Here is a 15,699-nt window from a genome sequence, read left to right as displayed (position 1 = left end):
CCCCAACTGATAGAGAAGAAGTGGAAGTAGGTGGCTAGAAGATATGAGAATGTGAGGGCAGCAACTTGACCCACTTTAAAAGGTCTTCTCAGAAAAAGGAATACTTAGAACTGAAACTAAAAGATGGGAAACATCAAGTGAAGTTGGGGATTTGTCCTTCCCTCATTCATGGTAAGACCTATATGTCAACCGAGGTCTCACTTTAAGTTAATCAAGATACATGAAGTTTCAAGAAAAGAGATAGATTAAAGATCACTAGGAAAAGCAAGAGCACATATTTTGTTCTGATTTGTATATGCTTTCACCAGGTTTTTTCATTAGTGGAAAAAGTTGAACATTATACTGATGTGAAAAGAAAAGAAGCTATTTATGTTCATGCTTAGCAATTTGAATTCTTCATGTTTTCCGAGTTTAGATATTTTGGGGGTCATTCTGCTGATGTTCAGCTAGGTTGAGAGATCATGGATTAAGAACATGTTTTCCCACCTTGATAATAAGGATAGTCATGAAGAATACAACCAAAGTGCCTATTAAATCTGTACCAATTTTCTGAAAGTCTAACAAAGGTAAATGAATAGTCTGAAGGTAGTTTTATTTATATATAGTAAACCAATACTCAATTTTTATCTCAAAGTTCCCTTAGTGTTTTGGTTAGAAAATCTTTCTGTCACAAAAGTTGACTTACATCTAACTGTTCAGGGTCAGCACAGTGTTCTCCTAGTCTTGAAGAATCTCAACAACTTTGATTCAATTCAAAACCAGAAACAGTCTTCCAGAAATAATTCTACCCGAATTCCTTAAATTCCTTAAATTATTTAACATGCAAGACATCAGCATTACCATTCTGAATATATTCAACACATAAAAAAAACCTTGCTGCCACTTTCAGTTTGGTGTTTTCAAGTCTTTCTATCATAAGTGTGTTAGTTGCCCAGTCATGTCCGACTCTGTGTCCCCATGGACTGCAGCCTGTCAGGCCCCCTGTCCATGGAATACTCCAAGAAAGAATACTGGAGTGAGTAGTCATTTCCTTCTTCAGGGGATCTTCCCAAATTTCTATCACAAACATTTGCTCAATTCCTCTCTCCCTGGCCCTCTTTCTCTCCTTTTCTCTCAATCTTTGTTTGCTCACTTTTTTATGTAGTATTTCAAAACACCTTAACTCTAATCTCATATGAAGACCTCCATCACTGAATTTTTAGTCTGTTTTCCATTATCTTTTCCATAATATCTTTATTTTTTCTGATAATTTAAAATTAGTATTACTCTTCCTTTATATCTTTCTAATAACACATTTCATTATCTGAGTTCTGATTTTATCCATAAAAAATATCATTTATTTTAATATAGTGATCTCATTGTTTCACAGTAAGTTCAAAATACTTTCAACTATATTTTATTTAAAAGCACCTTGATAATACAGGCTGTCTCCTCATAAAAAAAATTTCCCCCCAAAGCACAAAATGAAACACAATAGGTGCTCTACCTAACTGAACCACAAAAATATCTTCTTCTAAGTCCCTAGCTAATATTCCTAAGACTCACTGAAATGTTTTAAACCCACAAAAACATTAACATTAAAAAAGATATGCCAAGAGCAATTTTAAAACTTTGTCAATTCTTGTGTAATAGAAATAAACTTCTCTCAATTAGGCAAATGTCATCATTTTCACATAAACTGTCATGACACAACTACAATTAAGACAAGTAAAAATAAAAATACTTCAACTGTAAAAAATTCAGCAAGTTTTCTACAGGTCTAAAAACCAGTTATCTGAGTTCTTTAAAACAGTTCCCTAAGATTCTATAAACAAGTTGGTTGAAGTCCACTACAAAAAATATAATGTAGAAAGATATTCCTGAAAAAATGTACACTGAATGGTAGCTGAGGAATCCCATCAACTCTACTTTAGAATTCGTACTCCATTTGGAACTCCGCTTTATACATAAGGCCCATGAGTTTGGTACAGACCTCATCAACCCATGCAGTTATGTCCTAACTAGCTAATTTCTTCCAACTCCAAAATTACCTTCTAAATAATTAAAAGCATCATAAAGGCAATTTCTTTTTTTAAAAGTTATTTTCCAAGAAAATTTTTTATTAGTATTTACTTTTATTTGTTTGTTTGGCTGTGCCTGGTCTTTGCTGCGGCACTGAGAATCTCTGGTTGTGGCATGCGAACTCTTAATTGCAGCATGAGGGATGAAGTTCCCTCACCAGGGAGTGAATCTGAGCCCCTGGATTACCAACTTGACTATCAGGCAAGTCCCCATAATAGCAACTTCACCTTTAAAATATTTGTTGGGAATTGTCTTTATTATGTTTATTATATTTTTTTCTACTTCCGTGTTCATTCCAAAATTTCCACTGGGTGCTAACAGAAACATTTATCCATTATGTCACAATTCTGTTTTAATTAATACAACAGATTTACAATCATGTAAATATGAAATTTTCAGTAAGAAAAATAAATTTTTACCATCTTCCTAGCAATTCTCCCCAAGAATATAGGATCTTCTCAGGACAATCCTTAGACACATCACCTGTTCCACTTGAGAGTTCATTATCACTCTCTGCAGAAGAAACACAAGAACAACAAAGATTATATTATATAGTACATTCTATATTTATGTGTTATAAAACAAGAAGCATGACTGTTTCTAATAAAACAAATACTTCTGCTTACATTACACCACTGCAAAAATAACAGTATAAACTTCAATAATATGTTTTATTTCAGTGCCAAAATAAATATTTTCAAAGCACAAAGTTTTTATTAAAATTCTTGTCCACAGTTTACATGGTATGAAACTGAAAACACCTATAAACAAATATCTTTACCCAAAGGAAGTAAAATTTAAAAGCTTAATGGTAACATGGTTAGAAATTCCTAATTAGTGTTCATCAGTTTAGTATTCTCAAATATTGTGTGTGTGTATTCAGTCGCTCAGTTGTGTCCTACTCTTTGAGACCCTATGGACTGAGGGCCACCAGGCTCTGCTGTCTGTGGGATTCTACAGACAAGCATACTAGAGTGGGTTGCCATTTCCTGCTCCAGGCTATCTTTCTCAACCCAGGGATCAAATCCACGTCTTCAGTGTCTCCCGCATTGCAGGCAGATTCTTTACCACTGCACCACCTGGGAAGCTCTTATATTTTATTAAAATCATTTATACATTTTATATTATAGTTACTAATACTAATATTTGATGAGAAATAAATACTAAAGAATCAGACATATATATCAATATATAACACTGAGAAACATTTATGATACAAATACACAACCAGAAATCTAAAAAAAAAATTTTTAAGACATATTGAAAAGTACAAGTTTTTTTTGACTGTCCATGGGATTCTACAGACATGCATACTAGAGTGGGTTGCCATTTCCTGCTCCAGGGGACCTTTCTCAACCCAAGGATCAAATCCATGTCTCCAGTGTCTCCTGGAGATGAAACTTTCATCTTTTAAAATGACAACTTCATAAAACATCGCAAAATGTAAAGTAATAGTTTTAGAAAGAATAAGACAGCTTGAGTTATAGTTTACAATCAGTAGTGAAAATAAGTTAACTCTAAATTCTATAAATCTTTTGAATGGTAACAGACTTGGTAGAGAAAGGAAATGTAATGGGCACAATTCACCTACATTATAACAAAAGCTTTTGACACAGTGCTACCTAAGAAAAGGCTGGAGAAGTACTGATTGAATGATAAAATAAGCTAGATAAAAATCTGTCTGGCTGATAGCAAGTACCAAGGTTTCACCAATGCTCTTACAGTACAATAGGGATTGGCATTAAGTGAATCTCACAGGGATCTGTGCTAAAAACAATATTGCTTAGCATGCGACAAATCCAGTGATCCAAGCAGAAACTCGTTCATATCAGTAGATATATTCAACACCAAAAATTAATGTGATAAATAAAGATTTATTTGGTGAGGTTTAAAAGATGTGCTTATATGCACCTGAAAAGATTTTATTACATATTTAGCAAAATATAAACAAACTATATACACACACACAAACAAATGCTTTATCATCTTTAGGACAACATCAGATCAACAAGAACGATGATGGACATTTTATTCTAAAAGCAAGTATTATTCTGGACATTGGTAATGAAGGTTAAGAGGCTATATGCTAACATCACTGCTCTAGAAATACCTCACATAGAAGTGAGAGGTTCTGTTTCTTTTAAAGCTAAAGCAAATGAAGTATTACTAAGTATTGGAGGAATAAAGTAAACAGAAACAACTGAAGCCTTAATATTAAAATAGCCTAACATGAAAAACTATGCTTTATAGTCCTTATAATTTTTTAACTAAAATGAGGCACTTCTGAGAGTAATATAAAAATGAATAAAGGAAATCTCATTTAAAATGAAGTCAGGAAACCCTGAAGGGGCAATTCTCACACATGTATCATTCGTGGCAGCTTACAGGCACTAACAGGAAGGAAGATTTCCTCCCAACCCAGCAAGGTCAAGCTGCTAGCCACCTACTGTCAGTGAAGAACCCCTGTAGCCCTCCCCAATTTCCTCCTTTTCGCTATAAAAGCAAGCCCCTCTCCTCCAATCTCCAGATACGCCTATCGTTTACTGTTGTTTGCTTGTTTCAAATTGCAATTCTCTCCTATTACAAAATAAACTTATTCTGCTGGTAAAATAACTGGCTGGTTTTGTTTGTTTAACATCAGCAGTGAAAAGGGACACTATTAAAAATAACACTAAAAAACAGGTTAAACTTACACTATCTCAAGCAAACAGACTTCCGGTCACCCTTCTTATTAATTAGTACCAAACATAAGCATTTATAAGTTGATATTCAATTAAGCAGGGTCCAAGATGATCCCACATTATACTCTAAGTTGTCACACAGTAAATAATAATACACCAAAGTGCCAAATTATTTGATGAAGTTGTACCTGCTAAGTTGGGAGATCAAAATCTAAGAACACAATAAAAGAAACAAGGAAACAAACACCGATGGACATCACTAACCTTGAATATGAAAAAACTCAAAAGGTACTACTGATATTGAGAATCTTTTGGACTCATTATTCTTGCTGTGAAAGGAATCCCTAAGCATGAAACAAAACCAAGATGCTTTAAGAGAGAATAAGAAATATGACTACCTATAATTTTAAAACTTCTATGAAGGTACAGTATATATTTTTTTAAAACTATATTTACAGTACATATTTAGCAAAAAAAAAAAATCTAATATATGATGGACTATTTTGTGTAACATATCAAAATAAAGAGCAGTCCAACATAAAATTGACCCCAGGACATGAACACAGTACAGGGCAAAATACATAAAATACAACTAGCTAAAAAAGAAAGCCCTATCTCATTAATAATTTTTCAATGCAAATTAAAACAATGAAACATATTCATCAATTAGACTGGCAGATAGTATAAAGAGTAATAATATCTGGTGCTGATAAAACAGGAAACAGGAAGGTTGATACTTAAACAAGCAATCTTTAATTTATTAAGATTCTAAAATGCATATACCATTTGGTCTAGTAACTTCACTTCTAGAAATTTATGATCCAGAAACAGATATGCAAAAAAAAAAAAAAATATGGAAAACTATTTTAATTGTATCATTGTTTGTGAAAATAAGAAACTGAAAACTATCAGGAATCTATCAACAGGAGTTTTATTAACTAAATTATGGTCTATCCAGTCAAAATACTATCTAGCAGTTTAAAAGAATTGGTGAATCTTTATAGGCTAACATGAAAATCATCCAAAATATATTGTGATAAAAAAAAATAAGAGAGTAATTTTAAGTATGGTTTTATTTTAGTAAATATTATTCCTTATATGATTACAAAGATCTTTAAAAATAGCTGTAAGAATAGACACCAAACTATTAACAGCAATTACGTTTCAATAACTAACAGTATCTTATCACATAGTAGGCACTCAATAAATATTCAGGGAATACATCTTTCAGTTCTAAGTTTTATATTTCTGTAATACTTTTATCTTTTTAAAATAAGTTATGTATAATTATAAAAAGCACAGGGAAAGGATTTTAATTTTTTAAATGACCCCTGTGCTATATATATGAAACAAAAACCTATTTTATTATTACAAACCCCTACTGCTATGTCATAAAACCATGAATGATAACAACAATGTCTTGTCTTCTTGACACTCTCCCAAGTTACTGTGCACCAAAAAAGGAAATCAGAACTGTAAGCAACTAGATTAGCAATGGAGAATTCCAAGGAGAAGGAAAGAAAATGGGCACACTGAAGTAAAACCAGACCCCTGATGAACAATTAAGGCAGAGACAACAGAAGGCCGGGAGCCAAATATTTGGATGAAAAGTAGGATTTAGTCAAGTAAGTTAGGGGGCTTCCCCAAAGGCTCAATGGGTAAAGAATCCACGTGCAATGCAAGAGACCAAGGAGATGGGGGTTTGTTCTCTGGGTTGGGAAGATCCCCTGGAGAAGGAAATGGCAATCTGCTCCAGTATTTTTGTCTGGGCAATCCCATGCACAGAGGAGCCCGGTTGGCTATCGTCCAAAGGGTCACAAAGAGTCGGACATGACTGAGTGACTGAATAAACAAACGAACAAAACAGACTCCTACAATAATATCTTTAAGACTTCCATGAAAACATGCCTGTTGGACTCCCTGGTGGTTCAGTGGTTTAGGAATTTGCCTGCCAATGCAAGGAACATGGGTTCAATCCCTGCTCAAGATTCCACATGCGGTGGGGCAATTAAGCCCACACACCACCAACTACTGAACCCTGCCTGCCCTGGAACCCAACAAGAGAAGCCACCACAATGAGGAGCCCGTGCACAGCAATTGGAAAGTAGCCCTCACTCACTGTGACTAGTGAAAGTCTATGTGCAGCAATGAAGACCCAGTGCAGTCAAAAATAATAAATTTTTTAAAAACCATGCCTGTTTACATTATTTAGTCATATATTTAATATCTGTAACATTCATGTCCTTTTCTTGAAGTCCAAGCTCTGCCAGGGCTGGGATTGTATCTTATTTGCCTTTATATAGTAAACTCAGCACATAACACTGGACTGTGGAATGAATGGAAGGATTACTTTGTTGTTGCTTTATTTTGAGAATACCTTCATACATACAAGGCAATTGGGAAGGAAAACCCTGGAGCAAGAAAGATGAGAAATCAGGCAATTTTTCCGTAAAGACAAGAAATTGCCCAGGTTTCAGAGTACTGATTGAAGAGGAGGACAATTCCTAATTTGACTGCATGGGAGGCTTTGGAGAAATATGACAATGTTAAGAGAGTTAGTTGAGGGAATTTGTAGGTAATAGTTTCATCTTCCTCTATAAAGTGTAACTTTAGGAGAGGTCTCTGACCGACTCTGCTTAATTTACACAGCAGGATTTGGTAGAGACTCTTCTTAATATGCATAATTTCACTTCCTTATCATGAACATTTTCCTCATCAATTTCAATTTCCCTGCAGTTACTGGTGTCCTTTAGAAAGCAGGACCATGAAGAGCATTTCAGATGTCACTGGATTCAGACTGTAGGACTACTACTTTCTTTAAACATCAGTGAAATGGAAATATCAATCAGGTAGCATTGTAAAAACTAAATGAAAATGTATTTGAAGTGCTACACAGGGTGCCTGGCACACAATAGCACTCAAGTGTAGCTATCATTTTTATTCTTATTGTTATTGAGCCCTTAGTTGCCTACCTTCAAAGCACTTAAAAGTAACTTAAAAAGGATTTCAGGTTTGTTCTGTCTTATCCACGGATTTCTAGTATGCAGAGAGCAGAAACCAACCGTACAATGCCAAAAGAAATTATAATTGATGTAAATTTTTAGATCAAACAAAATAAATATGTATGATGCTGTGATCAAAATAATTTAGTTTCTTAACTTTGGCACCATTCCCTGCTTTGAAAAAGAATTGTGTTTCTATTAGTGATGTTTTTCATCCTAATCATAAAAGGAAGTTTTCAGAACTAGTATCAACAAACATCATAAAAGGAAAAAAAGTACAGACACAGATATACAAAATACTTTTTTTCAAATAAAGTTAAAAATAAATAACAAAATTAGGGACAAATAAGCACAAAAATCTCGTTTTCTTTTCTACTAAAGAATTACTCAAAAAAAAAAAAAAAAAAGAATTACTCATAAAATACAAAGCTGAAAAGTATGCACAGATAAAATGTGGCTACTGAGGGTTTTCAGATATTTTCCCCCTTAATTTTAGTCTTTCTTAATAAGTAATAAATATTTGTTGAAAGAAATACAGGCAATCACAGGTTGCTAAAAACTTTCTTCTAAACACACTGGGGAGAAAAAAACTGAAAATTTTACTAACTGTGCAAAATGGGTAGAAACAGGTCTGTAAAATGACACCTGCCAGCCTGGAGTAGTAAAAAAAGTGATTCATTTTGATTGTCTGTTGCCTGCTAAGTCACTTTGGTCATGTCCGACTTTTTGAGACCCTATGGACTGTAATCCGCCAGGCTCCTCTGTCCATGGAAATCTCCAGGCAAGAATACTGGAGTGGGTCACCATCTCCTTCTCCAAGGGATATTCCCAACCCAAGAATCAAACCCACGTCTCTTTTGTCTTCTGCACTGGCATGTGGATTCTTTACCACTACTGCCACATTGATTAATTAGTTGTAAAGAATGTCATTTTGATGGCCAAACCCTATAGCCACATTTTAATGACTTTGAATATAATATAAGCTCTCACTTTTCACATCACAGAGTCAGAATATACTTGTTTTACATAGAAGCTTATATGCAAATGTAAATCATTAATGTAAAAGAAAATACATTCCTTGGTTTCTGAAATATTCTAACATTTCCCACTGTCCAAAGCAAGTTGATTTACGATAGAGAAAAGATTCAAGGTAGAGACCACAAATTGCTTGCTTCTTTCCAACTTAATTATCATCACTGTCATTCTGAATCTAATTACAAGTTTAAAATTAATAATACCTGTAGTTCTTAAGCGTAAGTGATTAATAAAAATGTATCATTATTTGCTGAAACCTGTCAACCACACCCAAAAGAACTAGGGCAACCAATACACCTGACATGAAGGACAATTAGCAATGTTAAACTGTTACATTTTACATTTTTCTGGGATATTAATGACTTAGAATTTATTCAGTTATGTATTTACACTTTGAATTTCAGTTCTTTGGATATGCATTTCAATTTTACTTAAATTTTCCTAATTTTAAAACTGTATGTGTGTATGAGTGACATACAAAAAACTGTAGATATTTAGTGTATAAAACAATGTATTTGTAGAGGTTAGCATAGTCCTAGAATAAGAAATTTGAGTAATGTCTATCTGAATGTATTATCTATGACCCTTTGCAAAATAAGCTGAGGTGGTAAAAGAGGAAAATAGCATCTGGCAGATTTTTTAAAAAGAACATACGATTTAATAAAAAATTGTTTTAAAACACATTCAAAGAATGACTTTTTTAAGGCAGCTATTCAATTAGAGGGAAAAATTAAGCAAGAGTTAGAGATCATTAGAAACAAAGGGTAGCAAGAGAAGAAAGAATTCATCAGGCTAGGTCAAATCTAACTTGTGGTAGAAAGAGAACTCACTGACATCTACCATGTGGTATACAACATACTCAAGAGTCCTCTGAGCAGACGACCCTCTTCAACCAAGAGTGTAACTGAAAGAGAAAATACTCACAAATAAATAAGAAAGGAAGGGGAAATGCCCACAAAACTAGCCAAAGAAGCCATATGAAATCAGGCAGTTGAAGTAACAGTGAAATTAGGTTCATGTCTGCAGCTGGGTTTATATATTCCATTGAGAGACTATAATTCCAAATATAAATTCAGTTCAGTTACTGAGAAAATTAGATAACTAGACATGATGAAGACTGAATAACCATCCATCTATCTGTATATATGTGTGTGTGTGTATATAAATAACATATATATGTGCACACTTATGAACACATACATGAGTGTGTACATATATACACACATGTCTCTCTGTGTGTATGTATGAGGAGAGGAAGAGAAGGACGGAAGGAGAAAGAGAAATGGATAAGTGTAACCAAATAAGGAGAGGTGACAAAATGTGGAAGAAATGGTTCTCTTTAAGAGAAAGCATATTAAGTATATGAAGAGATTGCCAAGTATAGAACACAATAGGGGGAAAAGCAGAAATTGAAAAAATAGACTTGGGTTAGCTTTTAATATGGGCTTTCCTGGTGGTTCAGATGATAAAGAATCCGCCTGCAATGCAGGAGACCTGGGTTCGATCCCTGGGTTGGGAAGATCCCCTGGAGGAGGGCACGGCAACCCACTCCAGTATAGATGATCTCATACAGACAAGGATTTTAAAATTCAAAAGTTGGAAAAAAAATATTTGTGAAAACAATAGTAAATAATGGACTTTTGAGAAAAACTCAAGGTTTTGGAATTTAAGTTCCATCTGTTGGGCCTGCTAACATTCTGTGTGGCTCATGATCACACATCTTCCTGTGATGTCCTAAATACTTGTCTGCCTTCCTTTCTAGACTAACTTACTCACTTTTGTCAGAAACTGTGTTATAGTCATCACTGTATTCCTCCCTATCAAAGTACTGGGCGATTTGGCTGGCAACATTTCTATAGAGACACAAAAGACCACAGACAATCAAAGCAATCTTAAAGAAAATAAGATCTAGAAGAATCAGGCTCTTTGACTTCAGACTATACTACAAAGCTACAGTCATCCAAACATTATGGTGCTGGCACAAAAACAGAAATACAAATCAATGGGACAGGATGTAAAGCCCAGAAATAAACCTACACACCCATGTTCAATTAATTCATGACAAAGGAGGCAGACTATACAATGGAGAAAAAAAAAGTCTCTTCAATAAATGGTGCTGGGAAAACTGGACATCTATATATTTAAAAAATTAAATTAGAACATTCTTTAACACCATGCACAAAAATAAACTCAAAATGGTTATGAAACATAAACATAAGACCAGATACTATAAACTCTTAGAGGAAAACATAGGCAGAATGCTCTTTGACATCATAAATTGCAGCAATATCTTTTCTGAGCCATCTCCTAGAGCAGTGGAAATAAAAACAAAAATAAACAAATAGGAACTAGTTAAACTCAAAAGGGTTTGCACATCAAAGGAAACCAAAGACAGAATGAAAAGACAACTGACAGAATGGGAGAAAATATTTGCAAATGATGCAACCAACAAGAGACTAGTCTCCAGAATTTACCAACAGACCATGCTGCTCATTAGCAAAAAAACAAACAACCTAAAAAAAAATGGACAGAAGACCTAAGTATACATTTCTCCAAAGAAAACAAATACTTTTATTTGCCTGATTTCCTATCCCTCTTCAGCTCAGTTCAGTTCAGTCACTCAGTCATATCCGACTCTTTGCAACCCCATGGAATACAGTTGCCAGGCCTCCCTGTCCATCGCCAACTCCCAGAGTTTACTCAAACTCATGGCCATTGAGTCAGTGATGCCATCCAACCATCTCATCCTCTGCCATCCCCTTCTCCTCCTGCCTTTAATCTTTCCCAGCATCAGGATCTTTTCAAATGAGTCAGTTCTTCGCATCAGGTGAGCAAAGTATTAGAGTTTCAGCTTCAGCATCAGTCCTTCCAATGAACACCCCGGACTGATCTCCTTTAAGATGGACTGGTTGGACTGGTTCCTCTTCAGTGTTTTCATAAATGATATCACTATCTATCCAGTTGCTCAAACTGAAAATCTACAAGTTGTTCTTTTACCCTGATCACCTACATTTAATTACCCAACCCTGTGCACACCACCTCCAATATGTTATCTCAAATCTATCTACTTTTCTCCCTTTCCAAATATAACTCTAACTAACCTCTAACATTTTGACAGATCTTACAATGAGGGTCTCATAAATGATCTTCCTGATTCTATCCATGCTCTACTAAACTCCATTCTACATGTATCCAGCTGCTGTGGCATTTTGAAATCATGAACCAAATCTTTGTCTCTCCAGCTTACAACCCTTCAAAGTCTTCAAAAAGAGAAAGCCCTCACTGTGGCTTACAGGAAGTAACATGATGTCTCCCTGGCTACCCATCCACATCTGTTGTACTCCTAAGTTGCTTGTCCCCTGCCCTTTGGTCATCTGTCCTCCCTTTCACTTCTTCAAAATCATCAGGCATACTTTCACATCTGAGACTCTGTACCACCTTCCTCCCTCCTGAAATGCCCTTTCGCATCCTCCAATGGCTGACTTTCTCTTGTCATTCAGATCTCAATTTAAATGTCACCTCCTCAGAGGAATTTTTGCTGACCACCTAATCTAAAGCAGCTACCCAAACCAATCAAACATCATTAGTTCTTTACATTTTTCTTATTTATTTATCATCTACTATCTTCTTCCCAATTAGAAGTAGCAAAAAATTTATCTATCCTATTATTTCAGAGGTTTTCAAGATCAACTCCAGGTTCAATGATCCCCTAGGAGGACTCACAGAAATCAGCATATAGTTACTTGTAACACATGATTTACTAGTGACAGTGAAAGGATACAAAGAAAAATCAGCAAAGGGAAAAGGCACACTGGGTGAAGTCTAGCAGAAAGGAAGCAGAAACTTTCAGGAGTCCTCTCCCAGTGGAATCCTTTCCAGGTGCTCAGTGCTTAGTCATTCAGCCGTGTCCAACTCTTTTCGACCCCATGAACTGTAGCCCGCCAGGCTCCTTTGTCCATGGGGATTCTCCAGGCAAGGCTACTGGAGTGGGTTGCCATGCCCTCTTCCAGGGAATCTTCCCAACCCAGGGACTGAACCCAGGTTTCCCACATCGCAGGCAGATTCTTTACCATCTGAGCCACCAGGGAAGCACACTCTATCCCTCCAGTAATGAGCTGTGACACCATGTGTTAAACACTATCTACCAGGGAAGCCCATCAGAGACTCTGTGCCTGAAGTTTTTTCTGAGGCTGGTCATAAGTACCCTATGCTGAGCATGTACCAAAATTTCAGAAGCCAGAAGAAAAGCAGGTGTTCAGGATAAACCATACTGTAGTACAAACAATTCAGGCACAGTTAATCACTCTTCTCAGTTAGGGAATGTGGCAACCCTCCTAAAATCTAAGTTTACCAATAGCAGCCAAAGGCCAACCTTGCAAACAGGCTCTTCTAAGGACAGAAGTCTGAAGTTTGTTATGTTAACTCTTTTCCTGCACATTTATCAACCCCTATATCACCAATTATAACTTCCATTAACAGATTTTAAAAACAAGAATACGTTTTTTTTGTCTCTGAATCGAATATTTCTAAGAAATTCCCACTCATTAAACAATATTTACCTAACACTTGATACATGGTAGGCATTGGGAGCTCCAAAAATAATAAAACACCATCTGCCCCTTAGGAACTCACACTCTAGAAGGTGACAGAAATTAATTTAAAAGACCATATTTATAAGAAAGCATTTTAAAAATTACTAATAGTGGTGCATACGAAGTGCCATTAGAGCATGATGATGGAAAGAATAACACTACCTCAATATATAACAAAATCCCTTCCAGGAAAAATTAAGAGAGAGAGGAAAGGGCCTACTTCAGCTATAAGATTATCTGAAGGAGTAATACTTGAGCCTGAACCGAGATCTAAATGATAAGGAAAATGCAGACAGCAGAAGTTTTGATCAAAGTACCTTTCAAACAAAGAATAACATACACAATAACACTAAGAAAGGTCGATTAGAGAGAAAGCTTTAAATACTTAGAATATTCTAAACGTTCAATAAATGGCAGCTATTAGTATACCGTGTCCCTCTTCATGCATTAAGAAACTGATGATTTTAGAGATTAGATACATGAAGCCCATACCTCTAGTACATTTGTATACCATACCATTCATATCTACTCTATTCATCTACCAAAAAAAAAAATTTTAGACAGAAGTTAAAAATAGTGCAAGTAAAATGAAGCAAAAATTGATTACCTATTCATTCATTCAAATATTTACTAAGTACTCACTACGTGACCGAACTTAAGAAGATGAAAGAGACATGCCTCCTAACTTTGAGGAATTTATGTTCTAGGAGAAAATAAGTACTTGGACACAGACACATGAGAGGAAAGCAAAATATGGGCTATAACAGAAACAGGAACAGAAAAGTCAGTGGTTGGAATAGGGTAGTAAACATGCCTTAGATCAGAACACTTAAGCTAAAGCAATAGGTAAATGAAAAACTAAGCCTTACCCTGCTCAAAATAAAGGGTGAGGAAGGGGGCAGCACAAATATGGAAAAAAAAAATTAAGGGTTACATGATTAATAGACATACATTTTCCTAAACTGTGTAACCAATTTATCGCCTAAATCTTTTATACAAAAAATACCCTGAATAAAATAAATCATTTCCAAAAAGACACTTTTAACACAACTGTAAAATATCTCTTATACCAATCTTTGATTAAATCAGAAAATACAAAATTGGCATGACATAAAAGGCTCTCCATTATTCAACCTCTGTATTCTCTCTAATCTCATTTCCCACCCTTACAGATGAAGAATGTATATTTTATTGCATACAAAATGTGGTTTCCCATACCTCAAGTTTTCCTCTGCTTGGAAGGGTTCCCTTATGGTAGTGTCCAAACATTTCCAGCTAAATAATAGCATTAATCAAGACTGAACTCAGAGGCATAATTTTCAAAATGTCTTCCCTGAATTTTCAGGCCAAACCAAGTTCCTTTTAGTCAGCTCACATTATGCCCTGTTCTCATCTTACTAAAGCTGGCCCCCCTGATCCGTAGGATCTGCATCCATAGATTCAAACAACCATGGACCATCTGTAAGGGCACCTGAGCATCTAATGATTTTGGTATCAACAGGGAGTCCTGTAACCAATCCCTCCCAGACACCCAGGGATGACTGTACTGAATTTACTGCATTTTACTAAAATTATCTATTTATGGGTCTTTTTCTTCAACCAGACTATAAGCTCCTCAGTGGTAATAGTCACATCTTATTTTTGTGTCCACAGCAATGAGCAAAGCTGTGGGTGCCCACTAAAAGTTTATTAAACTTTTACAACTTTGATAAAAATTACCAAAAACAAATCTGAGTTATAGATGGCTTTCTAACCATTGCAACTGAACCAGGAATCACACTTGAAAAACTTTAAAAAATAAATTATTAGTTTTCTTTCGAGGGAACATCCTGAATATCAATTATCTACATTTTTCAGTCTATAGTACAGACTCTTCAAAACAGACATCATCAGCAAGTACCAAATGTACCTGTGGTTTGCATTGTGAATGAGAGAAGATCAGCTGCTCTGTATACTTTTTAGGTGAATGAGAAGGAAAATGAAACTGCACTGCAGAAGTCAGAGTCTTCCATGTATTGCCACTTGGACTGAGGGCCACTGAATCTCAGAACAGGTGATTTTCCATGATCAATGATTCGCAATTCTTTCTACCTCTGTATCATTCATGTATGTAGCCCATTCTCATGAATTTTTTTCAACACAGTGAATTCTCAACTTAGAACATACACTGCTAAAGTAACAAGGCACTTCTATATATTGAGAATTACTGATCTACATATATTAATTGAATTTGAAAGCATCACATAAGAACTGACAAGTTAATTCTTTTATAAGTATATTTATGTGTATATTTATATTTATATTTCTTTTCCTAAAAAAAAATGTAGT

At 35.2% G+C, this 15,699-nt stretch overlaps 1 protein-coding gene across 5 annotated transcripts in view; it reads right to left on the bottom strand.

Annotated features, from left to right (window-relative positions):
- The window catches only part of RABGAP1L (RAB GTPase activating protein 1 like), a 742,566-nt gene that overhangs the window by 529,917 nt on the left and 196,950 nt on the right, over window positions 1-15,699 (bottom strand). For all 5 annotated transcript variants that reach the window (XM_055582719.1, XM_055582720.1, XM_055582718.1 and 2 more), the window contains exon 12: window positions 2,481-2,574. In XM_055582719.1, the coding sequence (XP_055438694.1) occupies window positions 2,481-2,574 (94 nt within the window). The remainder of the gene's footprint in view (window positions 1-2,480; window positions 2,575-15,699) is intronic.

The sequence above is a fragment of the Bubalus kerabau genome, chromosome 5, assembly GCF_029407905.1.
Source record: "Bubalus kerabau isolate K-KA32 ecotype Philippines breed swamp buffalo chromosome 5, PCC_UOA_SB_1v2, whole genome shotgun sequence".
Lineage (NCBI taxonomy): Eukaryota > Metazoa > Chordata > Mammalia > Artiodactyla > Bovidae > Bubalus > Bubalus kerabau.
Note: the sequence above shows the minus strand (reverse complement) of the source record. Positions and strands in the feature narration are given on the sequence as shown.